General features: G+C 38.7%; 3 protein-coding genes across 4 annotated transcripts in view; 2 read left to right on the top strand and 1 right to left on the bottom strand.

The window, feature by feature from the left end:
• The window catches only part of kif15 (kinesin family member 15), a 39,868-nt gene extending 30,342 nt beyond the window's left edge, over positions 1-9,526 (top strand). Inside the window, exons 29-35 of the mRNA XM_041244811.1 lie at positions 3,615-3,779; positions 3,877-3,977; positions 4,493-4,571; positions 4,780-4,817; positions 7,651-7,783; positions 8,457-8,588; positions 8,777-9,526. Coding sequence (XP_041100745.1) covers positions 3,615-3,779; positions 3,877-3,977; positions 4,493-4,571; positions 4,780-4,817; positions 7,651-7,783; positions 8,457-8,588; positions 8,777-8,836 — 708 coding nt within the window. The 3' untranslated portion in view covers positions 8,837-9,526. The remainder of the gene's footprint in view (positions 1-3,614; positions 3,780-3,876; positions 3,978-4,492; positions 4,572-4,779; positions 4,818-7,650; positions 7,784-8,456; positions 8,589-8,776) is intronic.
• Positions 9,527-12,534: 3,008 nt separating this feature from the next.
• Positions 12,535-18,875, top strand: LOC121312906 (transmembrane protein 42-like). The gene is made up of 3 exons (XM_041244810.1): positions 12,535-12,855; positions 14,088-14,234; positions 15,455-18,875. The coding sequence occupies exons 1-3, from the start codon at positions 12,676-12,678 to the stop codon at positions 15,596-15,598; spliced, it is 471 nt and encodes a 156-aa protein (XP_041100744.1). The 5' UTR covers positions 12,535-12,675; the 3' UTR covers positions 15,599-18,875.
• Positions 18,876-18,978: 103 nt separating this feature from the next.
• The window catches only part of zdhhc3a (zinc finger DHHC-type palmitoyltransferase 3a), a 45,744-nt gene continuing 37,054 nt past the window's right edge, over positions 18,979-27,668 (bottom strand). For both annotated transcript variants that reach the window (XM_041244804.1, XM_041244803.1), the window contains exon 7: positions 18,979-21,746. In XM_041244804.1, coding sequence (XP_041100738.1) covers positions 21,537-21,746 — 210 coding nt within the window. In that variant the 3' untranslated portion in view covers positions 18,979-21,536. The remainder of the gene's footprint in view (positions 21,747-27,668) is intronic.

Raw genomic sequence — 27,668 nt, 5'->3', positions numbered from 1 at the left:
AGGCCAAAAAACTCTATTTTGGTCTCATCGGACCAGAGAATCTTCTTCCACTTGGTCTCAGAGTCTCACACATGCCATCTGTCAAACTCTAGCTGAAGTTTGATGTGAGTGTTTTTTTTTTTTTTTTTCCCCAACAATGGCTTTCTTTTTGCCACTTTCCCATAAAGGCCAGTTTTGTGAAGCACCTGGGATATTATTGCCGTATGCAGTGTCTCCCAGCTCAGGTGGAAGACTGTAACTCCTTTAGAGTTGCCATAGGCCTCTTGGTGGCCTCCCTGACTAGTGCCCTTCTCGCCTGGATATTCACTTTTTGAGAACGGTCTGTTCTAGACAGATTCACAGTTGTGCCATATTCTCTCGATTTCTTAATAATGGACTTTACTGTGCTCTGGGGGATATTCAGTGCCTTGGAAATGTTCTTATATCCTACCCCTGATTGGTGCAATTGAAGAACCTTATTCCGTATTTGCTTTGAATGTTCCTTCGTCTTCATGATGTAATTTTGGTTAGGAAATGTATTAACCAACTGTGGGACCTCTCAGAGACAGGTGTATTTAACCTGAAATCATGTGAAACACCTTAATTGCACACAGGTGGACTCCATTCAAATAATTATGTGACTTCTAAAGACAATCTGTTGCACCCGAGCTTATTTAGGTGTGTTATAGCAAAGTGGGTGAATACTTATGCAATCTATTTTCTGTTTTATATTTGTAATTAATTTAGAACAATTTTGTAGATTTTATTTTTCACTTTGACATTACAGACTTTTTTTGTGTTGATCAGTGGCAAAAACGCCTGCTTATCTCCATTTTGATTCCATGTTGTAACACAATAAAATGTGGAAAAGTCCAAGGGGGGGTGAATACTTTTGAGAGCCACTGTATGTGTGTGTGATATGTATATATTCTGTATTTCCTTTATTTTGAGTGGCTGTTACAAACTTGAATGTACAAAGACTCAAAAGATCGATACAGTATTGTCCGGCTAAGAGAACACCCCTCGGGAAGCAGGCGAAGTGTTCTCCAAGACGGACTTGACCACCAGACAAAATATGAATCAATAAATAAATATGTATTACTTGAAATTAACAGAATAAGTAACAGACAAGTGTATGTTAATAAACTATAATAATAAATTAACAGACACACGAACGTTAATAAACTAAGGGTCAATTAACACAGCACCCCCACACACATTAAAAAAATGCAGTAGCAGGTCTAGATTAGTTATGAATACCTGTACAGGAGCAATATTCAGTGATGCACAAAATTGTTTAACAGAATGGTGAAGCAACTCACCAGAATGGGAAACATAAATTTGCTTGTCGACTTGTCTGTTTTTTTTTTTTTTTTTTCAGGAGATCAAACAGTTGCTAACTTTTTGTTTCAAGAGAAACAGCAGCGCGTGTTGCTGTTTGTTTACAAGCTATTTTTTAGTGATGATGTGAACAAAACACTTCTCACAAACGGTGGCCATAACAGACAAACAATACAGACATGGAACAAACAAGTATCGTGTTGGTATAAAACCAGAATGGGTAGCAATTGTTTTCTATTTTAATTATTTTTATCTCGCGACTTGCGTTTCCCATTCTGCCTCTGAACACACTAACTCCTGTGTTCCTTTTAAGCAGCTGTGCTGGGACTTGATTGCTAATTATTCAATTTGGCCCTGGCACAGTATGAATGTGAAATAATTGCGACTCCCCCCGCGCCCACGTACCAACGTACATTTTAAATCACCCATGCTACAAAACCCAAACTATACAAAACCATCCAAATACACCTAGGGGCGGGGTCACCACTTCACATTGCGGTTCTTCAAAGATTGAATAAACTAGTCCTTGTGACTCAAAACACCCCCGCTATGACAGTCACTTTTTATAAGACTGAATAAACCATTTTAATTTAAATTTGATGATCAGTTATCAACTCACTATCGGTGCCAAGGAGATGATTTATCAGTATGCATGACTGTGAAGAGATATGTGATAAATACAGCGAAAATACAGGGCTGAGTGTCATTTTGATATGCATTGCCTTTTAAACCTGTTTTACTGTGAATAAAATTACTTTTAAACAGCGCATGTAAAATAAACATCTCGTGTCAAAATAAATTAGAACTGACGCGCTGAATAAATGGACCGCAAAGATTTAAATTATGTTCCTGTTCCTTGAGCTGGAGCATTTACAATGGGGAAAAATCAGTTTCACCAAAAGGGTGTTCATTTAGGCAAAGCGTTTTCTTAAGAGGTGTTCCTATATGCAGAGACTACAATATTTTTTTGCATCAAATCAAACCCCAGTTTCGAATCAGCAACTAAATCATTGGTTCCTAGAAATGCTGTGGCAGAACTTCATGCAGGATTGTGTGCGGTATGGGCCAAAAAAAAATAAAAATGCTGGACTCGGTTATACTTCTGTCTTTTTGTATGATATTATGAAACAAAAACAAAAAAAAAACCCAACAACTTACACAGTTCTGTGCTGAGCAGGTGGTAACAAATTGAAATAAATGACACTGTACTGTAACTTTTTTTTTATAATACAAAGTGCATCATTTAACCTCAGTAAAAAATTTTAAAGAAGCATGGTAATTATATTAGCGCTGGTGTTTTATTTGTATGTTACAATTGGTAGCCTGAAATGCTTATTTTGCCAGGTTATTGGTGAACTCCTGATAAATCAGCTCTGCTTATTGTCACCATTTTTGTCCAGTCCCTTAGGTGATATTCAGCTGGGTTGACTGTAAATTTAACATTCTCTATGTATTCAAATCTTTTGTGATCATGAAATGGACTGAATGCAAATTTATATTAATTTACTGCAGTAACAATATTATGTATTGGTAAAGACTACAATATATGTTATAGAAATCTCAATGTAGGGTGTTTTTTTTTGGGTTTTTTTGCCAACAAAAGCAAGCTTTCTGACAAACTGACATCGCTGCAAATTACTTTTTTTCACATTTTGGGAACCAATAGGGATACTTCACAGTTTGTTTGTTTTTGTATTTATTACAGCCCTCAAAACAGCACAGTTGCAGTGTGTAATCTTTCTTCAAGCAGTGTACGTGTAGAATTAGTACTTGCAAAATTGTCAAATGTGCAGATCTAACTATTGACCCATTCTACACTCATACTACTTATACACTACACCATCTTTCCATGCTAGGTATCGTGTAGGAACAAAAAAACCTGCATTATCAATGTAGTAAGCGCATTTTATTTGGATACAAATGTCAGAAGTTTTCATGGTGTCATTCTTCCCCCTTGCTGATTTCACATAGAAGATTTGATAAATAACTTGTTTGGTTTTATTCTTCAGTAGATTTGTGATCCAGGGTATATAAATAAAAACAGTATTAAAGTTGAAAAATATATTTCAGTAATACTGTAGCACAGGAGATGACAATTGTAAGTTGTGCATTTTGTTGTAATTGCTAAAGGGTGTTCAATAACATCGAAGTTCTGTATCTCCCGTAGATTTCTTGCCTTGGATGGAAAAGTTTTTCTCAATTATAACTGTTGTGTCTCTTGGACCTGCAATCTGTATTAGACAGAACTGTTTTAAGTTAAACACCACTTGTTGTTTTCCTGTTTGTTTTTGCAGACACCTAGGACCCCCAATAGTTTCAGCACTGACTTGTCCAAAGTTCTGGAAGGTCAGGAGCGAGAGTTGCAGAACAGAAGATCCTCAATGGTTACACTTGAGATACTGGTGACTGAGCTGAATTCTGAAAGGGTGGCAAAAAATGAGGAGATTTTGCGACTAAAGGTAAAATTAAAGGCAGTATTTAGATATGCAGTTGTTTCAGATAAACTAAAAACAGTAGTTGAAAACGTCAAAGTTCTAATTTATTTTGTTATTTTAGGGCCAGTTGTGTGAACTGGAAAATTTGCGTTTGGAAATGCAGACTTGGGTTGATCGGTGCCATAAGTTGCAGAAACAAGCCCAAGGCCCAGGAAGCAGCAGGTAACAAGCATCAAACCAGTACTTAATAGCCATAAAACAATTGGAGAATTAGAAGTGTAACAGGGAGGTCGGGGAAGAGGGTTACCCCAAGCTAAATACATTTCCGGAATTTTTAAACTGCTTTCTCCAATTTAAGGAGTTGCTTTCGATCTCTGATCCTGTGAACATATGATGATGCGCCTGCTTCCAGCGATACACGAGTGAACATGGGGAGTTGCAAAACCCTGGGTGTCTGACTGAATTAGAATTATCGGGTACCAGCCCAAAAATCCCAAAGAGCGATTTACAGCTTTAGGACCATTAAAGGATCTGTAATACAGAAGCCAAAAATATCTAAACAAATGTATCTTTGCAAAATCAGTCTAATAGTCTACATCAGTCTACATTCTTGGGAGCATACTTATTTTGTCTGCATGCCATAGAAGAAAGTCATTTTGATAAGTTTCTACAATGTGAATGCATTTTTTTTCAGAGTTCTGTAACTAACCAAACCCTGGCTTTTTATAATTTGACAGTGATGAGAAAACTAAGGAAAGTGATCACAACCAAATCAATGAAGTTATAAAGGAACTTGCAGCGGAACGAAAAGCAAAGGTTCGTATTTCAGTTTAATCAGTCTCTAAAGCACTACAAAGAAAGGCAATCCTTACTACCTATTAAAGATCACATTTTAATAATGTCGTGTCAAAATGTTAGGTAGCACAATTGTTCTTGATGAAGAGGTACTGTATTTAATTGAAACACGGTGAGGTGTTTTAATGAAATAATTTAAATCCGTTGATATGATTATTCATCCCTACAGAACAGTGCAATGAGACAACTGGGTGAACTTGAAGCAGAGTAAGTATTGCATTTCAATTAATTGATGACAAATTTATAATCCATCATTAATTTAAGGTTGTTTTTTTTTTTTTTAATAAATACATATATAAATAAATAAAACAAACAATAAAAGAGGAAACTGCATAAACCAGTTAAGCCACAATATGGTCATCCAAAGCAGCAGAAGCTAAACTCCACGCCACTATCGTTGCTGGTCTCACACAATTCAGCCTGGCTGTGGTTCTCTAAATGAACAATGAGCCAAGAGCGGGCCAGAGTCAAATCTGGGGATATCCTTTTTAGCAGCTGATAGGGCAGCAAGTAAGAGTGAAAGAAAGATTAACCAATGAGTCATCATTAAGTAAAAACAGGCAAGGTTCAGCTACTAACTGTGAACAAGTTAATTTAGATAACACCGAAGCTACATTGCCTCAAAAAGTGGCAATGACGGACAGTCCCAGGACATATGCATGATTGTTCCAGGATTGTCAAGTTTACAGATGTTCCCTGCAGGGTCAGAGATAATTTTTATAATGGAAACGTCTGTACGGGGTTGCATAAACTCTGTCAATAAGTTTTTAAATTAATTAGGCGTCCCCCAGTGGCTCATCTTGGTGAAAGTGCAGCTGCATGGTGTACAGGGAGAATCGTACAGCTTATCCTGGCTGTGCGAAGTGGCCAGTCTTTGCTGGGGATTCAGAAGGGAGCGTGGCATTGGATCCTGCACTCTTGTAGGTTAGGGAGGTAAAACTGTTTATCCTCATTGTGCCACAGCGGACCCTGCCGGCCAGGCACCCAAGTGAGCTCGGTAGCTCGTTGACGTCTGCTGTCAAGTTCCTGGGTGAAAGAGGAAGTCAATAAACATTCAAGTGTTTATATATGTTTTTATATATATATATATATATATATATATATATATATATATATATATATATATATATATATATATATATATATATATGTTGAGTGTTTTAGCAATAGCAGTGACGTAGAGAGAGTGCATAGCAAAGGCATGACAGTGGAGAAAAACCGCCAAGACAGACATAGAAAATGGCAAAGCAAATCTGCAAAACGAGCCACAGCGCACTACAAGCCTTCATGGAGGCAAACGATTGTCAGTCTTATGACAGTTTTTTAATTATTTATCAGCAGTCGGCCAAATACTGTGCATACTTCCATCAAATATCGTGGTAGTCACAAGATCTGTAGTATGGTACTGTACACACCTGTTCTAACGTTTGTTTTACTGTATTACAATAACTTAGTTTATGTGGGCTGTTATATACTGTACATTATTTTACATTTCATATTGTATGTTGCCAGAGAGTAGTGTTGTTTGCGTGGAGTGTATAATGTATTTCAAGTTGGTTTATTCTGATCTTGTTTAATATTAAGTTTACTTGCAATAAAATATAAGTGGAAAAGTTATGAATCTGATCAAAAGAAGTCATATATACATGTGCACGTACACATAGACCAGTTTGTCATTATATCCCATTGTATTTCCTCACTCCTGTTATGTGAATACTCGGTTTATGTGCATGACTTCACACTGGTCCTGAGCCCATGGAATTGTACAGAGCCGGCTCTATTACCTTGACTCCCCAACTCCCGTTCGCAGATTTTTTTTCTTGACAGCTAGGGGCTTGAAAATGGCCATAAATGGTAGATATCATTGCCCTGGGAAGAACTGGTAGGATTGCTACAACCTGTCAAAGGATTAGGAGGAAGAACATAGTCCCGCTTAGCTGATTTGCGCCTCAGATACATAAAATAAGAGATGCTGGGAAGGGAGTAGGTCTCTGGTCCTGAAACATACCTAATATAATTGCCTATAATTTCTCTAGCAATAATAATAATAGTTAAAAAAAGCAATGGGGAGAGGGGATGGGGTTCTAAGGTAAAGGGGGTCATGGGAGGTGGTTATGTAGTCCAGTAAGCTACTCCCCAGTAAGGACCGTTTGGAAAGCCCTAGCCACTATCTCCATGCCCTCTGTAGCAGGATCAACAGAAGCCACAGGAGGGTTAGACTAAAGTTTTTTCCGTCGCAGTTTTATATAGGTCAGTAATGATGCTTTGCTTTGGTTCCATCAGCACACCTTTAGCTGCACGGGTGAGGAGCTGGGTCCTGGTTCCTCCCCAGGACGCTAAAAAATCCTCACTATTCCAGATTTAAATAGAATTCTGGCTGCTTTGAGAAAGTGGGATAGTTGAGAAAGTTTCAGTACTATTGCCACCATCTACTTTGTAATTGCTGCAAATTGTCGTCTCTTTTGAGCAGTTACATTGCTGTAGTCGGAAGAGCATGGTGTTTGGGGGAATCTGCTTTTGCCCAAGCAGGCTAGTCTGAGTACGGTTCCTATGAAAGTCATTGCCAATGTTCAATTTGCAGTCCTTCTATTTTAATCTGCCGACCTCTCAGAGAAAGGATCCTCTTTGGCAGCATGGTCTTTTTAAAAATCTGATTGGGTCAGAACCTGCTTCAGATTCAGCCAAACCCACCAGCATCATTTGTGTTTCTTATAGCCTCCTTAAAGTCATCCAAAATCTCCCGCACTGCTTGTTAAAGCCATCTAGTTTCCACAGTGCATACAAAGTGGCATTGTACTGTTGCTCTTCAATAATGGTCGATGTTTCTTTTAAACTTCCTTTAAAAGAGACCTTCTGTCCTCACTTCCCGAGTTCCCCCTGCTTGCTGACTTATTTAAAACTTCTAGCTCTATAGGGGTTGTGTGGTCTCCCTGATGTTAAATTTAACAAAAAAAAGACAATTTAGTTATTTAATTTTAAATGCAGTTTTTTTTTTTTTTTCTTAAACTGCATTCTGTAAATCAAAAACGTATCTTTTAAGGTTGCAGGGTACTTCAGCAACCCTCGCACAAGCTCAGATATGCATTCAGAGCATGACGAGCGATCTGAAGGTCAGATCTTTGGAACTGAAAGAGCTTCAAGAAAAAGAAATGCAGCAGGATAAACTTCTTAAGGTAAAATTATCAACAGGTTGAAATAAAAATCCTCTGAGCACTAATGTTTAGGCTGTTAAACATTAACTTGCTGCATAGATAGATAGACAGCCTCCATATACCCCCCAGATTGCACCAAATAACTTGTGCTAAAGGGTACTGTACTTTTGCAAGTTTCTTTACGATGAACAAGTGGTCCCATTTATAGCCATCCTTTTAATATCACCTGCTCATAATCCTCTCGTTTGAAATGTCCCAGAAGGAATCCAATAGAACTTACTGGGGACAAGCCCCTGATATCATTTTGGTTATTATCTCACTCTGATTATTATCGCTCACATTTAACAGGCATATATGATTTCCACTTAATATCACTTTGGGAAATAAAGGTGCACGTTTATAAAGTTTACCTGTAAGACAGATTCTGACTTGGAATGCTCAGACATGTTTACAGCCTTTTCTGTGCTGTACATGAAGTATAGTAGATTTATTGGATATGGCAAGTGCTATATTTAGAGTTCCACACAGTTTATTCAGACACACTATACAGCCTCCATATTTCAAACCCAATAACTGAGTGTCACAAGTTTCATCACAATTGGAGAAGTAGTTCTATACAAAACTAAAGTATGTTATACTTATGCCTGTCCCCCCACTATATCGCTGTAATTGTTAGTTTGCGGTTCTATTTCAGGAGGTGGAAGTCCTGAGGAAACAAGTGATGTTCTTGACAGAAGAGAATGGGAAACTGGTGGGGCATCAAAACCTGAACCAAAAGATCCAATACCTAGTGGAACTGAAGAAAAAGAACACAAAGTTGATAGAGGTGCGATTTGCATTTTGTAAACTCAGGGTTAGGGTTGTGAGCTGTTGTGGACATTTTAAACTCTTACTTCAAAAAGTAATAATAGTTTGTTTTTTGTGTCCAAATTGCTTTTAAAAAGAATTATCCTTAAAGTTAATTTCCTGCTTTTACAAGAAATAAAATAACTAAATCCTCATTATATATTTCAGGAGAATGAAAAACTGCGGGTGGAGCTCATTGCTGTGAAAGAGAACTGCAAGAAAGAGTGAACAGCACCCGATTCAACTCAATCTCAGACAGTTTGGTTCTTTTTCAATTCCCACTTCAAGTTTTGCTTGAATTCTTAAACATTACAGTCACCTTTTGAAGTCCTGGATGCATTTAACTGGTCGACTGTCCTCATGTAAATAATGCAATGAAAGTGGAAACATCTTTTGTTTCTCTTGCTGTTGTCATCTCTTTTAAAACATACCCTGCCTTTACACTTTTTTTCTTTGTCATTTATTTGTCGTCTCCTCTGTCCTTGTCTCGAAGTCCTGATCCCGTTTGGAATTATTTTCACTTTTGTATGTGGGATGGGGGTTTTAATGCTGTAGACATCTGTCATTTTTATCTATAGTTAAGATATCTATGAAGATGGTTTGACTTTGTCAACGAACCTTGTAACTTAATAATAAAAATTTGAAATGCTTATTGTTTTGCACTTTTCTAATTGTCCAATTTATTGACAGCTATGAATCATACTTGGTGGCAGTAGATAGCGAGACAGAATATCTCAGTTCAAGCATATGTGTGCAGTAAGTTGTCATACTTTTTTTCATTCTCTCTAACCCTCACATGTACATAGAAGCATAATACTCACTCTTTTTTACAAGTATCAAGAAACATTTCAACTAACTTTCTCTGCACAATTTAAATAATTATTTGTAGTGCTTTACAGCCTTTTTAATAAAGATGTGTCTTCCCCATATTTTTTAATGCAATCTTGTGACAGGGTCTTACTCATGTCACGTGTGTGGGTAGCTGCTGTTCAAGCACACAGAGAGACAACTGGGGTGAAGTTGAAAACGCCGTCACAGGCGCGCAGGATTTACATTGGCTCTGACGCTCCCGGGGTGGTGGATGGGAAACCAGCAGGGATTGCTTCTCCATCGCACAGCAGCGAACCCTACTGGCCAGACACCAAGCACATTCAGAGTTGATAAGATGCAGGGCTGGGCTCTGTTCTTTGGGATTGGTAGCCTGGCAATCTGATCTGGATTTCTCGGTGTAAAAGCGATTCTGGCTTTAGGCTTGTGGATGCTCACATGCCCTCAATGTGTGTGCTGTGCAGGGCCTCTTTTTTTTTTTTTTTTTTTTTTTTTTTTTTTTTTTTTTTTTTTTAAATCTGTAGTATTAAAATTACATCCAATCCTCCAAAAAATGAACCAATGTTCTCTGTTTAGAAAACATTTCTCAGCAATCGCAAGTAAGCTCTGCAGGTCTCAATTCATCAGCAATTGCCATGAACACATGATTTGTTGGATGCTAGTTTTTACAATGCAAACATAGTTTCTCCACTCAGTTCAAGTTCAATAGGGATCCATTTGGTTTCAAAAGTTAGGTTTGGTTTTGTTGATTGTTCCAAACATGTTCACTTTTCTCTATATGAAGGGGCTCTGATCTCTCCCTTAACCCGACCCCCCCCCCCCCCCCTAAATTTGTATAAAACTATTGGGAGACATTTAATGCAAGTGAATTTTATTTTTAAGGAAAAAATAAATAAATTAAATAAACTTCAGGCTTTTTGTGGCAGGGTGGCCCGCCCCTGTGTGTATTTTGTGTTATATGTTGTATGTTCGTGTTGGTTCACGGAGTGTGGGTTATGTAGCACAGGTGATGTAAAATGTGTAATTGTATTTAGGCACAGGGAAATGCACAATCACTCCACGTGCAGGTTGAAGTGGGTATTAGTATGGATGCATGGGCAGCACAATTAGTTCACGTGCAGATGTACTGATATTCCAATTGAATGACTGATTAGCAATCGGGTCTCAGTACAGCTGCATAAAAAAAGGCAGTGTTTAATTCACTCACGGTTGGTGTGTTCAAGGGTGAAGGAGCAGGAGAGTCAGGAGAGTAAAAATTAAATAAATAAAACAATTGCTACCTGTGCTGGAGGACCACCACCGTACTTGTTTGTTTTGTCCACTGTCTGTTAGTGTCTGTTCATTTGGTCATTGTGCCGTTTTGTTTGTTCAGTGTTTGTGTTTTGTTAAACCTTTATTTTATTAAAACACGCAAGCAAGTGCATTCACATTTCACTCGCAGTGCTGTGTGTGTTTCTCCTGGGTCTGACATCACCATTCAGGCCAGCTTGTCACAAACCATCAAGATTAATTATAGGATTGTTTTAACTAGGCCACAAAAAAAAACAAACAACATTTCTAGCTACAGATGAAATTTTTACAAGTATCAGATTTTAACGAGGTAGCAGGTTTTGACAGATTTTATAAGTGTCATATTCTGCTAATTGACGAGGTAGCAAAACATTTGCGTTACACCGGTGTAGTTTTATAAAATGATACCTCGTCACAGTGTGGTACCCATATCAAAACTTGGCCCGTGTAAAGTTAGAAAGTGGTAATAAAAAAACTATTTTCAACGAACAAGACAAAACAAGTCATCAAAGTTGTACAAGTAAAAAAAAAACAAAAAAAAAACTGCAAGCCCCGTATTGCATGAGAAATATTTGCATACTATTTTCTTAATACTAGAAAAATATGATAAATTACATTAAAAACGACGTAAAAGACTAAAAACTATGATACAATCAAAGTTTAATTCTGTAATAGACCGAAAACAGCTAACCAGATTTGAATTGGCGTTTCCCTGCTGTCTTTGTGGAAAATGTTTAGGCATACGCGAGCAAGCGCAGTCTGCCACTTTACCGCATATCTGAAAATAACGCCACGTCGGTTATTTTATTTTTTAATTAGTATTTGAGTGCAGATTTGTGCATGTGTGTAAGTTTCAATATTTTACCCATTGGGTCCTTAACTTTATCAGCGAACCAATAATAAAACAAGTTTTCGTAATTACAAATATATAGTAGTCCATGTTCACAGTGTGTGTACACTGAGTTACAGGGTTTATTCAAGCCCCTCCCTGACCGTGCTACTAGTACTAGAGCACCGTGTCGTTACTGGTTATGCTGAAATAAAGTTTCTGGAAGCTATCAGACTGCTTACAGTTTTGATTTCTTCAGCTCGTCATTCAAATCGGAGACTTGTTGTTATTGTGGTTAGTGTGTGGCAGCGGGTACAGCAATCTTGATGATTTATTTATTTCGACTTAATTTGCTACACTAAATTTAAATAGATAGAATGTAGGTCTAGATTGACATACTACATTCAGAGGGCGTGTTTATAGCACGGAGATTTTCTTTCATCAAGCAGAAATAAGGTCAAATACACTAATACTGCATTTTCCAACGGACTGATTTGGAGCAGTGCCTTAAAATCGTATGAAAGATAGTATTCGAGGTCCTTTATTTACCAGAGATTAAGACCCTCGTATTGACCAGTCAGATTAAGGAAATTGATACATTTTCTAACGCAGCATTAAGTCATTACAGGGGATGGGTTGACAAGATAAAGGAGCAAATATTGAGCCGAAACTGAACGCAGTATGAACGCTGATCCTTTTTGTTCAACCCAATACAGAATGAAGGTCAGAGACTGGATCCAGTTCTGATCTGTTAAGTACAACTGGCCCTGGTCATGTACAGAAATTGGCCTAACACCTGTCCATGATACAGATGTTACGTCCGTGGCGTTATATTGATGTTTCAGAGAATCACAAAAGCGACGATCGACGATATAGTCTGATATAGTCACTGGGGAAATGGTCACACATCTGTTCAGGACAATACACACTGGACTAGCCTACATCTCCCAGAATCCAAGAGTCGAGCCTCGGCTTGTCCACACCGTTCTGATTGGTTAACGGTTTGATAGTCTCCTAGTCTTTTATGCGTCTTGGTTACAAATGTGTGGAGAGGGAAAGATGTAACGCAGAAGCATTTGTTTTAATTTGTACTCGATAACATCTGTAAATACCGTTGAAGATGTTCCCCGGTGTCTTCTACGCGTTGCTGGCAGGATTTCTTGGAGCCGTCGCTTCCTCGTCAGCGAAACTGTCCCTCGGATCTGACTATCTCAAAGGGGTCTGTGAAAATGGGCTCAAATCATGGGCATCTGATGAAAGACATTTTAGGCAAGCCGACGATACTACAGTTTGCGACTGGGTAAGACAACGCTGAAACAGTTTAAGGATAAATATACACAAAGATTGAATACTGACCACCATGATTTCTGATGCTGAAATACAGCCGTGACTCGTCTGAGACCTAGATTGCTAGTGTTTTATTTCGAGTACAGCTGACGCAGATGTTTAATCTTTAGTGCTACAAACACAATATTTTGTGAATATTTAATAAAGATTTGCTTTTGAGGACCCTGCATTCTAACGTGTATTGAGTGTTTTCACAGCAGTCAAGGACAGAAACAAATAATATAAAGCATTTAAAAATGAAACTCTCAAAATGACCTTGTTCTGTGTGTTTCTGTTTTTACCAACATTAATGTCGCATGCTAGTCAGCAGCTGGACATCTCTCAAAATGACCTTCAAAAGATTTCACTGGCTCTGTGGTTTAATGCTGCTGTACTCGATTTGCACAATATTCCAGCTGAACTGCCATTCCAGGTTTTACTGTTAGCTGAATACGACCTACTTTCGAGTAATTAGACAAACCACAGAGGATAAGCACAGAAGAGTCCCGTTAAGGTCATTGTAAATCCTGGAATAGCTCAAAAACTGCTTTGCAATGGGAGTGTTTTTGTCATCCTTGTCTTGCTATAATTAAATATGGGAATTACTTGGGTAAATTGGCCTTTGCAAAAATCACTTACTGATTTGCGGGAAATGATTGAATCTATTTTACCAGTGCATGAAAATACCTTAATATATACAATATTTAATCCACAGCCATGCCTTTATTTTTGGAGCATTTTTCTGTGCACGCTCATGCACTGCACTGTCCACTTGTTATAGGGGTAACCCCAGGGTGATGCCCCAGCTCTGTAGCATACTCAAAAAAATTCAGCTGTGGCTTATCCTGGTGGGGTTATTGGTATGGATTGATCAGATCAACCGTTTGGTACTTTAAAACTACTTACAGGACAACTAATAGCCCACTCTACTCAGGAGTAACACCATATAGATTGTTGTAAATATAAACCAGGGAATCTGTTGTATTTCTGTCATGGCTTGAAACTCACACTAGCACTGCACCCAGCCCTGGGTTTCAGAACTATTGTCAAATAAGTATATTATTTAAAATATCAATTTGATGTTAAATAAATTCTCTGCCCCTTATATCTGTGTGAACAGCTCCTATAAGTAAACCCACAGACAGACAGAGAAATAGTTCACTTGGTGTTTGAAGTACAGTAAGGCTGTCCTTTCCTCTGTTCTAGCTGCACATACCACTCAGGCTGCTGTGCGGGGGATTGCTGTTCACCTGCAATGCTGTCATGTGGACTTGCTTCGCTAAAGCACTCAGGTATTCCTCCTCTTCAGCAAGAGCCACTGTGACCACTACAGCGTCCAACTTCATATCATCCGTAAGTAGATGGCTTGTTTATTTGGGCTGATAACAGAATACACTCTACAGCATGGTTTCCCACACACTGGCCCATACATGGTTAACCTTTTCATTTATTCAGGCGTGAATCAACAAAGCACTCTAAAGAAGGAGGACTTATGGAAAGGATGAACTCTTTCCTGTGACAGAAGGAATAGAGATTACAACTGGAGACATCAGTGGGCTCCCAGTGTTCCTGTGTTGTAGAGCCACAGTATGAAGTCTCTTTATCAGATTGACAGCTAGCAATGAGTAATGTACCTATACAGTATAGTATGCTAGCCATTGGTTATATTAGCCCCCAGCTAGAGCATGTTTATGTTACAGTACCACCACTTCGCCAGTGTGTTTTATATATTTAAGGTATCCCTCCTTCAGGTATTTTAATCCATGAACACGTTTGACTTATTCTGGGGATGAACTGTCATGTGACAATTTGGTGGTCTCTAAACAGTAATCCACATCACAAAACCACCTCACGAGAATTTGGCACAGGCTATCTTTTGAAGACACCCTGAGATATGTTAACAAAAATTCTCTTGGGGCAATGTGGGGAAGCTCGCATTGCCACCACTTGTGCTATCCCAGTCTTCAGTGCTGCCAACCTAACAAGAGTACAAACAATGAATCAGTAAAGGTTAAAAAATGCATTAGACTGGTTAATAGTTCAAGTGTCACAAGCTTGGTACAGTCTCATTTATTTATTCGTAAAGCCTTGCCACTTGGCTACAGTACAAATCCAGTAGAAAAGCAGTATATTATTTAAAACCTATTACCCTTGTCATTCAAAATCAAGTGAAGTGAAAGATTAGTCAGATATTTAGTGAGTGGAACCAAGAACTGTGTGAGCTGCTGAGGTTCAATAAATTGAAAACTTAATTTGTTCTGTTCATAATGCATGCATGGCCAGCACAGTAACGCGCACTTCAGTGCATGTTAGGTATGTGGTGCCTAGTGGTGGGTTTCAGTCTAGTTCTCCCTTTTTAGGGTCCTCATTAAAAAGACAAGGAGCAGTATGTGCTAATCACACTGTACAGGGGAAACACAAGAACTGCACTGATTTTGCTCCAGAGCTCACCAAACTATGTAATCTGATAAACTCTTGCTTTTGTGCAAATATTTATAACCTTCCAGTTTCTGAGCGATTTATACTGGTTTAAAGTGTGTGTTTTATTTTTTATTTTTTTTATTGTTATGCAGGCTTTCCTGGGGAAGCTGATTTTCGGAGAAGCCCATGTAATGCTGTGGTGGGTGGGCATCTCTCTCACTCTCTCGGGACTCCTTGTGCTGCACACTGCTGCGCCACACGCTGGTGAACGAGCTGTCGTCAAGAAAGAGCATTAAAACCCAACAGGACCAGGCCCCCTGCTGGAAACCAAAACAGACCCCAGCAAAACTGGAAACTTGGCCCACATTGCATCATTGTACTTGTTCACATCAGTCATCTGATGAAGGATTTCAACCTGTAATGGTTGACAATGAGTTTGTCTGCCATGTTTTCCACCCATAGGGTAACTCAAACACTGTGAGGCAGGTTCAGTCTTGCATTTCTTAGAAAACAGATATTTTCATAGACTGTTCAGTTGCTGTAGTTCTATTAGATATTTGATTCTTATGAAACTAAAGCCCGATTCACACAGGACTAAAAATCACCACATAAACAGTTGGTTTTGGAATTTTTACCAACGTCAGTAAAATTTAGTCCTGTGCGAACCGTCCATTTCTTTTTATCCCAGATCATTTTCTCAGAAGTCCTCTGATTATTTTACAGGACATTGAGATCATCTGTAATATTCAGGCATAACTCAGGCATCCTGTCTTTACTCCCTGTGAATCAATCATGTCAGTGTTATGTGAGAATTGATACAGCATTTCTAGGGTATTCAGCTCAAAGCAACACCAGCCTTGGCAATAAACCAAAATATAATATTACAATTGGTATGATCTGTTCTGAGATTCTACAGTTCAGTAAAACACAAAGATTGGGCATAGTCAAATTGGGGACGGGCAAAAATACAAAACATAACTGGCGACTAAAAAGAAAAAAAAAATCATGCTTTTAATGGTGCATTTGAAGATAATACATATCACTCAAAGGACAAAATGGTTATTCTAGCCTTGGGAAGAGAAGGTACAGTGAAATTAGTTATTTAAACAGGTAGATAGGTTCATGCCTTAAAGTTAGTGCATTAAACCTAAACTGGGTGTCAAATACAGCCCAATGAACAATCTTCTATACACAGGCTCAGCAAAGATTCATAAGTCATTAAAAGGGAAAGAAATACAGAGTGAGTTTGGTGAATGCAGGCCACTAACTGGTTTGCTTTTTATCAGTGAGTGTACACTGGTTTTGGATTGTCTAAATCAAATGCATCCTTCGTGGGTTTTTTTTTACATTGCCCTTTTTATAGTACAGCAGGGTTCCTTGTAAAACTGGTAAAATAATATAGCACAGGATTAAAGTCATGGTGCCGGCTTCCCCTCACGTTTCACTGTGCACCGCAATCCTGACCTGGACACCCAACATAATTCAGTCCCGGGCTTCTCTCAAACAGAGACTGACAGTTCGGCCAGACTCTGTCCGATTGTGTGGTGGTTTTGTGAAGGAGGCTTTTCTCCAGTGGGGACTAGATTGAGACTGCCTTTTGCTTAATGAGATTAATGAGTCTTTCGCAGTGTCACTGTACAGCCCATGTGCACTTAGACATGCGTGGCTTAATCTTTAGGCTGCTGCCCCACTTACCTTTCACAGTCTGTTCTGTACACAGCAGGCCTTCAGGTGTAAGGCTATCAAACCTGGTAGAGCTACAGCAATCTAAAGTTGAAATTTTTATAATTATCATATTTATGACATAGCAGATTTTTAATGTTATACTTCTATAGTCGTTCTTAGAATTTTGAGTTTTAACTTGAGGTTCTAAAATTGTTGGGCACGTGATATTTTGTTTGTTTGTATACAGTAAGTCCTGTTCAGTATGAAATGTAGCGCTTTGATTTAATACATTACCAAGCTAAGTTACCTCCAGAAATGCATCATCAGCCTAAACCAAAACATGTCCAATTCAGATTCTAATACATGTTGTTAAAGTTCTTAAGTTGCCATTGATTACGCAATATTAGAACCATCAGAACTTTCATCCAAAAATCAGTAACCTCCATTAGTGTCATTCATATTACAAACCAAATGCAACGTTCTGAAATCTGAAATATTTGTGGGTTATCACATTTTTCCGCCACATCTATTTTTTAATGGTAATATAAAGAAAATATGTGACTCAGTAACTTGTATGTTTAAGTGTTAAAATAGCAATACATGCACTGTTTACAGGTTTTTAATTGCAATAAAACCTTATGGCTCAGGCTGTTATCTTCTTTGAACTTCCAGACTGTAATACCTTGATCCTTAAAAAAAAAAGTCAGAATGGAGCAGTGCAATTACTTTTTTTTTTTTTGGCTGATGAGCAATTAGAGTGATTTGATTACTGAATTCAAAATGTGCAATCAATGTGAAGAGCAAGATCGCATTTGTTCCACAAGATTAGGTGTACTATAGGATTGTCCAAAAACACTTTCATTTAGTGTCGTATGAATTAGGAAATAGTATGTTTTAAATGGGATGTCAACTACAGTTCTGTAATTCAAGAAGGCAGATATGCTCATATCTTCTCCAATATATATATTTGGCAGATCTTTTACACAAAGGGTATTGTTTTCCACAAAAAATGCAAGAGTAACAACCATAATCTAAAACTCAACAAATATCCAAATGATTTTCGTAATCAATTAAAAAAAAAAATAGTAGTAGCTGACTTGGAAAAACATATGCACTTCATATAGTCAACTCCCCTTCCAGGGTTTTCTGAAGCCTTAGGGCACAAAGTTCTTTGCTTGCGGCTGGCTATCACGAAGATCACTGTTGGGTGGCATATTAATATAATGACTCACTGATGGATTGCTTACACAAAGCATAGGACACTGCCAACGACTCCTGCTCGTGGTGTATGCTAAGTATTCCTGGAAGCAGTTTAAGTACTGATCCACAAAGCTGAACACCAACAAAGACCCCTTTCTATGCATGATTTGGTGTGGTTATCATTTATGCTGTCATACTTTGAGCAGAAAGTTACAAGGTGAGAACGAAAAGCAGAACAAAACAATGTTCTTAAAGGAGGGGAAGGTTTCTGCATGACTCGATTACCTGAACTCAAGTCATGCCAGAACCCTTCATATGTGACACCTGTGTAATAAGATAAATAAAGTTGAACTGCTGTACAGTGCAAATGTCTGTCTGTTTGTTTTTTATGTCAGACCACTGGATTAAAATCTTTTTTTTTTTTTTTTTTTGCAGTTTGAGAAAGACGCATGAATTACTGCAAAAGCTTAACTTGGCAGGTTTCCCATCTTTTATGACAGATTTCAGCCCAGGTACAGCATTACTGCCTGGTACTCAGTAGGTCAGTTGTGCCTTCTAAGTGGCTGATTTGTTAAAATGCAACTGTTGTTTAACATTTAAAAAATATATTTTCTGTAATTTGTTGGTTATTAAATCTGTTGCCTAAATGTATAATTGAAGTTTTCCTGAAAAACTGTATTTCATGACTCCCTAATAAGACATTTCCTGCCCTTGGGTTTCCATCACATCTAGATGTAATGTATATATTGGTATATATATATATATATATATATATATATATATATAAAACAATGAAAAATTCACATAGCGCATAATGCTTAAGATTGCAAAGGTCTTCTCATTGCGATCTTATGTTACCCATTACTGTATTTTTTTCTTTTTAGAATTTTACTACATCTGTCATACTGACTTGAAACATAATGTTTGTGTACATAATGAGTCCAAGGAAATGTAAAGCACAGCAGAATCATTATTTCATGTGTAAATCTGTTCATCCCACCACATCAGGAGGTCTTGAAATATTATGAAAAAAAAATTCTAATTGTGAAATGCTTAGTTGGAAACTCGGTCGTGTCAAATAGACTGAAACATAACTGGAGGGCTAAAAAACAACGGTCAAGTGCAAACATAAAACTACACACAGTGGCCTCTTAACGCTGAAACATAGAAAGCCAGGTTTTCAAAGGCTGATTCCCTAACCAAAGACTGAAGCATACCAGAGGCTACAGAATTACAGGACAAACATTTTCATACAACAGTTGAAGAATTGGCTTGGTTCTAATCCATTAAGGGGAAGTAAAAGAGCACCTGAGGCCTTGTATTTTTAGTACCTTCATAATGTGAAACTGAAAATCGAAATTCTGTTTTTGTAGTATTTATTTTTTTGAGCACTCAAGGCTGACCACAGATGGGTAGAGCATTTTTAATATCCTGGTGCGTGCGTTCAGCCGTCCAGAATTACCAAGGGGCCCAAGAGTTTACCAACAGAACATGCCCCACACCACGGCAATGTCAAATCCAACTGGGGAGACAGGCAGCGTGAAAAAGCCTCATATGCCCTACAGAATTTGCTCCCAGTTTACTCATTTTTTTACTCCTTGATGGCACTAATGTTAGGTTTCATTAATAATAATGAGGTTGTTTAGAAACTATGTCATGCTTTCCAATTAAATGCATTGATTAATTTTCAATTCATATCACGTATGCTACAATCAATACACTACCCTCCAAGAAGTATAATAGTACAAATAAATGCAGAATGACTGTAGAGGGGCAATTGTTGCTTGTTTTACCCCTCTCAGACATGATTTAATGTCATACAGTCACCACTGCTGTTTTAAAATTAAAAACAAATGTTTCTGTGTTATAGTAAACGAAAACTATATGGGACCCACTGGACTTGTGAGGTAGTGTTATTAATTAGCATTTTTTTAGTATCCTACAGGATGTTTGCTTTTGCCACCTCAGACTTTATAAGTAGTGTAATCTCTCCTGATTGCCTTTGTGTTAGTGCAGTGACAAATACAATGGCTAAGTAAATACCTTGTCAAACTGTACAGTATTTCTTATTAAATTATAGAAACCTGGATATTTTTCAAAACAATTTAATGCTAACTGCACAAAGATTTGTACCAATATTTATAAGTCAGCTCCCATTTTTGGGTTATTTGTTTGACTTAATCCTTGGCCAAACAAACTATGACGTAAAAGGCAAAGCACCGAGACTGGTGCAGCACTTTTTCTTTCTTATTTTTGAAAGATTTTGTTTGATAACAAGAAACAAACTGAGCCAGATACCGACAGGTAAGCACAGGTAAACAGCGTTCACCATTCTGGTTCTATCTAGACTATAATGAGATAATATCACAAAAGTATTTTGTTTTACAATAACCTCATGTGTAATTAAAAAAATAACAATTACATTAATAATAATATCTAAAAAATGATTATTTAATAATGAAAAGCACCAGAAAGCTGCACACATGCACAGTGCAATGTTCGCTGTGTGACATTGTGCTACCATTCTTTATAATCAGAACACTTCACTAGATCTTATACTTACATGCAACCCTTCAAATGCTATGCCTTTTCTCCTAATATTAAATGAAGTGTGATAATAACCCAGCGATATCAGCAGGAGCTTGCACCTTTCATTCCCACATGATTCTGGAAGGGACACTGAATGTGGTAATGAGTGGAGGGTGACAGGAAATTGGTTTGACAGGCCTTTAATTAGGTCTCTCGATATTAAACTTTGTACCTCTGAAAATTAGCAGTATGATTTTTGTCTCATGGGTTAGCTCTTGACCGTCTCTGAACACAATCAGGCTGTTGTTTGCCAGTGTTTTTCCCCTTGTATGGTTCTGTAATATCCCTTGGTAAATTATTTACCTTTCCCATCCTTTTTTTTTTAGCTATGCCGTAGTGTCACAAGACTTTCTGGAGAGAGAAAAAATCAAAGCCTTTGCGGTTCCATTTTTCAGTCCACAGCACCAACAGAATTAGCAGAAAGCTAGTCTGACAGCTGCAGTGAAAACGAAAGCAACAAAACACATCTACTCAGAAACATAAAAGGTATCAAATAAGAAATAATTTAAAAAGTTTGAAGTACAGTAACCCTTTATGAAGTATGGGCCTAGTCCTTGAATCTTGTTGGACATTATAATTGACGCCTCCACCTGGCAGGTTTATTGCTTTGTGGATAATTTCACTTTCTAGTCACCTTCTATTTCTGTTTTCAGAAAGGGTAAGTAAGCTTACTGAACACCTTGTCAGTCTAAAAGCAGTTAAGGCACAGACTATATTGGTCCCCTTCAGGGTGTGGATATAGTTCAGGTAACAATACAGATCCAGTAATAGGAAAGTTTATTAGTATTCCTCCTGGACTTCAATCACATCCTCCTCGATGATCTCTCCCTCAGCAGCATGGACCCCAGTGGACGGCCTCTTCTCACAGCTCAGGTCAGAGAAGGGGCTGAACCAGCCCAGGGACAGGGGGCCCCCAAAGGCAGCCTTCATCCCCTCCCAGCACCTCTTCCTCTCCCAAGTGGGAGTCTTGCCTTTAAGCCGTTCTATGCCCTGCGACAGAAATAACTCAGTAAATTACATTTCAAACAACAAACAGGAGTAAAGAAGTAAAGTGTAAGCAAAATAAAAATGAAACCAACCTTGAAGTATACCAGTTGTCCTTATAAAGTTTTTTTTTTATTTTTATTTTTTTTATTGTATTCATAATAACAGTTGTTTTGATTTCTCCTGTAATATTTACATGTATGGGCCAGGGCAAGAGACAGATTTTTTTTTTTTATTTTATATTTAATTCATGTGTTTCTTAAAAACTTAAAAGGCTGATGCTGTGCATTTTAATGGTGTCCCAGAACCAATGTTTTTAAAATCGTGCAGTAATTCGCTTTTGTTATTTCTTGCCAAACTCACTATCAGCACAATACTCTTTAACAGCATTGTTTAAAGGACTGCAAAGCCAAAGAAAATCCCAGCCGTGCTGCCTTGTTCTTGTGACCCACGGGTGTTGTATCTGGAATAGAACATTGCTGTATTCCAGTTTGTAAAAATGGCAAGAATAGAGGGAGCAATCTCATTATCTAACAACTGTTCCAACTTGTGTAAATGTGTCACCATACCAGCACAGATGAGAACTTTTAAAACCACTCTCCCTGCTTCACTTCAAATGTGGTGCAAAATCTGCATTCCTAGGCTTTTTAATTTGGCTTCACCTCATGCCGAAAAAACCTGAATGCAGATATTGGACCACACTTGGAACACCCTGTCATGTCAACTGTCATTGTAGGCTCAAGACTCTGTTCTCGCCACCACGAATTTGCCCACATGCACAGCTTTGAGAACCACTGGTCTATGGGGTAGAGCTGCAGACTGCATATAGAGGCTGAAGGCTGTTCCTGAAGACAGGAGTGTTCTTCTAAATATCAAGCACACTGGATAACAGTTTGGAATTGTAAAACAGGCACCAACATAGTGACGATAATATGTTTATTTTACTATATAAAAGCACTTTTACTTGACTGGCCATTGGATACCACAGTCTGAAACTGCACCCAAATTATAAGTGACTAGGACATGCTCAGTAAGAATGAAACAAAGTTGACTTGGATCAAACGTAATATTCCCCATAGACAAAAAAAAAAAAAAACAGCAGAAAGTACTAATCTATGAAAACTAAAAGGTGTTTAAAAAGACAAAGCAAGCCAAACAAAAGGAAGCCAAAACATGCTGTCATGTAAACTGAAAGCAAAATTACAAAAAGCTTTTTTATTTTATTTTAGGGACTGAATCAACCCTATTATGTACTTTTTTTTTTTTTTTTTTTATATGCATTTCTAATACTACCACCAATCACTTCATATCTTGATGTTACTGTTTTCAAAAGGCATGTGCTTCTGCAGTTTGGGACAGCTCTATGTGTTAACACTACTGTATGCCTGTGGGGTCTATTTTATTGATCTAAACAGGGCTGGATCTAAATACCAATGCTTTTTAACTACACTGAACAAAAATATAAACGCAACATGTAAAGTGTTGGTCCCATGTTTCATGAGCTGAAATAAAAGATCCCAGAAATTTTCCGTACGCACAAAAAGCTTATTTCTCTCAAATTTTGTGCACAAATTTGTTTACATCACTGTTAGTGAGCATTCCTCCTTTGCCAAGATAATCTATCCACCTGACAGGTGTGGCATATCAAGAAGCTGATTAAACAGCATGATCATTACCCAGGTGCACCTTGTACTGGGGGCAATAAAAGGCCACTCTAAAATGTGCAGTTTTGTCACACAACACAATGCCACAGATGTCTCAAGTTTTGAGGGAGTGTGCAATTGGCATGCTGACTGCAGGAATGTCCACCAGAGCTGTTGCCAGAGAATTGAATGTTCTACCATAAGCCGCCTCCAATGTCGTTTTAGAGAATTTGGCAGTACGTCCAACTGGCCTCACAACAGCAGACCATGTGTAACCACGCCAGCCCAGGACCTTCACTTGCGGGATCGTCTGAGACCAGCCACTCAGACAGTTGATGAAACTGTGGGTTTGCACAACCAAAGAATTTCTGCACAAACAGTCAGAAACCGTCTCAGGGAAGCTCATCTGCGTGCTCGTCATCCTCACCAGGGTCTTGACCCGACTGCAGTTTGGTGTCATAACCGACTTCAGTGGGCAAATGCTCACCTTAGATGGCCACTGGCATGCTGGAGAAGTGTGCTGTTCACAGATGAATCCCGGTTTCAACTGTACCGGGCAGATGGCAGACTGCATGTATGGTGTCATGTGGGCGAGCGGTTTGCTGATGTCAACGTTGTGAACAGAGTGCCCCATGGTGGCGGTGGGGTTATGGTATGGGCAGGCATAAGCTATGGACAATGAACACAATTGCATTTTATCGATGGCAATTTGAATGCACAGAGATACCGTGACGAGATCCTGAGGCCCATTGTCGTGCCATTCAGCTGCCGCCATCACCTCATGTTTCAGCATGATAATGCACAGCCCCATGTCGCAAGGATCTGTACACAATTCCTGGAAGCTGCAAATGTCCTGGTTCTTCCATAGCCTGCATACTCACCAGACATGTCAACCATTGAGCATGTTTGGGATGCTCTGGATCGACGTGTACGACAGCGTGTTCCAGTTCCCGCCAATATCCAGCAACTTCGCACAGCCATTGAAGAGGAGTGGGACAACATTCCACAGGCCACAATCAACAGCTTGATCAACTCTATACGAAAAAGATGTGTCACGCTGCATGAGGCAAATGGTGGTCACTGATCCACGCCCCGACCTTTTTTTTTTTTTAAGGTATCTGTGACCAACAGATGCATATCTGTATTCCCAGTCATGTGAAATCCATAGATTAGGGCCTAATGAATTTATTTAAATTGATTGATTTCCTTATATGAACTGCAACTCAGTAAAATCTTTGAAATTGTTGCATGTTGCGTTTATATTTTTGTTCAGTGTATATTACTCCAGTTTCCCCCAGAGATGATTTAATCGCTCAATAATTAACATTACTTCATTCAATATAAAGTTATATCACTAACATCCCCTGCCATCACTGTAAATTCAAAAGGGGATAGCCATGACTTATCAACAAGAAGTACACAACAGTATAGAGTAAGAAATGTCAGTGAATAGTTTGAACAGTGTTTAAGAGCTAGATGCTATCAGGTAAGCAAATGATTATTTTAAAATGAGTGAGTTACAGTATGTGGAATAACTGTTTGTGTTTTCAATATAGATGTAAAAATGTAAGCGAGACACACAGATGGACAAACATGTGGATCACATGTCCCCAAAAACCAAATACTCTCAGGAACAACTCACAATTGGAGGAGTTTTCCAGATCTATGGAGAAATGTTGTGTGCCATGCCTACGCCTCCATTGCTGCCAGGGATTTCATGAGGCTGACACTTATCACTGACATTAAGATCCCCAGTTTAGATCATTTAAATAAACCTGCCTCTCCCCGCTCCCATGTGTCATCAACAGCCACTTTTAAATAGACAGCTTATCAATCACAATAGTGTTAGCATGCAGAGAACAGTGGATACCCTTCCCCTCCCCTCCAATCCCCTAACAGGAGTGTTCTGTTTTCCATAGTTCATTAGGATGCTGGTTGATGCCACTGCAGACAGGCCACACCATGAAATGCCAAAGGGAAAGAGAAAGAAGCAATTCTTTGGGAAAAAAGTGTTTATTGCATTTATTTTTAAAGTAGATGCAGTTGAAAGAACATACACAGCAGTCAGATAAACACTTAAAAGAAAGCACATTGTGAATACAGCACTTTATTTACAAGATGGAAATACCCCCCGCCCCGCCCCACTCCACTAGTAAAAGCTGCATTGCTGTATGCGAGCAAGCCATTTCAACGGTCTTCTTTTCCCATGAAAATATTGGGAAATTCTGAGATAAGTCCTATAGTCTTGGCATATATGTATTGTATGGCGATGAATGGAAAATATCAATCTAGAGAACCAGGCTTGTTTAACTGGCAAAATAAACAAAACAGCAAGCATTATTTGTAAATGTAAAGTCCCTGATGTCACATGTAAATATTTCTGTCACAATCTACAGATTTATTAAAAGTTTAGGCAAACTACACATTAATTAAACAACAAAATGACTGCATGGATTTTAAAGGCTTGCCAATACATTGTACACTGGGTCCCTTGATGATATTCAACCAACACTTACTACCACAATTCAAAACAATCGAAAGACCCCTGCATGATCTTTATATTACTGCCCAAAAATGTACTCCAGCACCAGAGGCCAGCAGTATTTGTTAATAAATTATTTCGAAAAGCGTTTTTCCACATCAAGAGGGGTTTCCAGGGTCATACACATTTCCAGCCAGGGAGACATTGTCTTATGAGACTCATCCTATATGTACCGATGAAGTAACCGATCACATAGTGTACAGTATAATATTATCCAAACAGAACAGAGGCCTATTTTCACAAAGTCATCTCAAGAGATTTCACATGCTTTGGCCAAACAGCAGTGAGGTACGTGAATATTACCGTCTGTCATTTTAAATACTTTACACACATGCTTGACTAGAAAAAAATCAAACTACCTCAAAAACATGTATGACAAGCATAATGTAAAACAAAAACCTTAGCGATGTGGAGTAACAGAACACGGTTTAATTTTTTTTTTTTGTTTTTATGTTACAAGCTATGGTCCCTATTTACAACACTTTATGGAGTATTTTATTAATGTCTTGTTATTTAAGCCCATTTTGATTAATTAAGCTGGCAGTTTAATGTTGAGTTTTTTTTGTTTTTTTTAAAGGATAACATTAGATAATTATTATAACCAAAGCTGTCGCAAGGCAATATTGCAGACCAACTGGAATGCAATCCAACTGGAATGAAGTCTAGGCCAAGGCCACTTTGGGCGTTACCTTGAATAACCCAGTCAAAGTTGCTAGTGCTAAGAAACGGAGGGAGAACTCACCTTTATGTTTAAGTTGTAAAGGTCGACCCTGAAGCTGCCCTGGAACAAAGCCCATGATGTTGCCATGCCCCTAGTGGAACTGGCAGTGCGCTTTATTGGAGGAGGCAGGTAGGATCACTCTTGACTGTGTCTGTGATCAATTTGAATAGCCTCTGCTTACACAAGTCTTTACACAAAGCGTAACCTTTGTCTTGGCCTCTGCAAAAATGAAGCAGGCTTTCACAATTGAGAATGCCTGCATCTCACTCACCCACTTTGCAGACGTGACTGCAAGCAAGTACAAATTTCATACAAATTTCAGCTTAGCTGAATGCAAGGGCTAAAATGGAGGCTTCATGAGTGTATCAAACACCACGTTAAGTCTCCAGTGAGGAACGATATCATTTATAGGCGTCCGAAGCCTGCCGAGCTCCTTTTAAAAATTGCCCCACCAGGAAGCGAGCTCCTGGGGAGACCAAGTCAATCTTGACATAGCAAGCTAAAATAAGTTGAAGCACACTCCCAAACATGAGGCTGTCTGCGAAGGTGTGAGCTGGCTCTGCACAATTCACCAACAGGCCCAGCCGTTGAAGGTGGTCAGTGACGAGTTCCGCCCCGGCCCCGGCGCAAATGTCATCCAGGTAACAGAGTACTCTGATGCCTCCTTCTCAACGGGGCCAGAACAGCCTCCATGCACTTCGAAAAGGCACGGGGAGCTAGAGAGAGGCCGAATAGCTGGACCTGGAACTTGTACTTTGTCTCTTGGAAAGTGAACCGCAGGTACCTCCTGTGCCCTGATCTTATGGGGATGTGAGAATCTGCGTCTTTGTGGTCCAACGTGGCGAACCAGTCGCATGATGTCACCAGCTGATGCACTGTCAACATCATGAACCTCTGTTGATACAGGTTGACCTGTCTGATGTCGACGATTGGTCTGATGCCACCATCCCGCTTTGGCACCAGGAAGTACCTGGAGTAGAACCCTTCTTTCAGGTGTACTGTGCAAATAGCCCGCTTTTGTA

Source organism: Polyodon spathula, chromosome 3, assembly GCF_017654505.1.
Source record: "Polyodon spathula isolate WHYD16114869_AA chromosome 3, ASM1765450v1, whole genome shotgun sequence".
Lineage (NCBI taxonomy): Eukaryota > Metazoa > Chordata > Actinopteri > Acipenseriformes > Polyodontidae > Polyodon > Polyodon spathula.
This window is presented reverse-complemented; position numbering and strand designations above follow the sequence as displayed.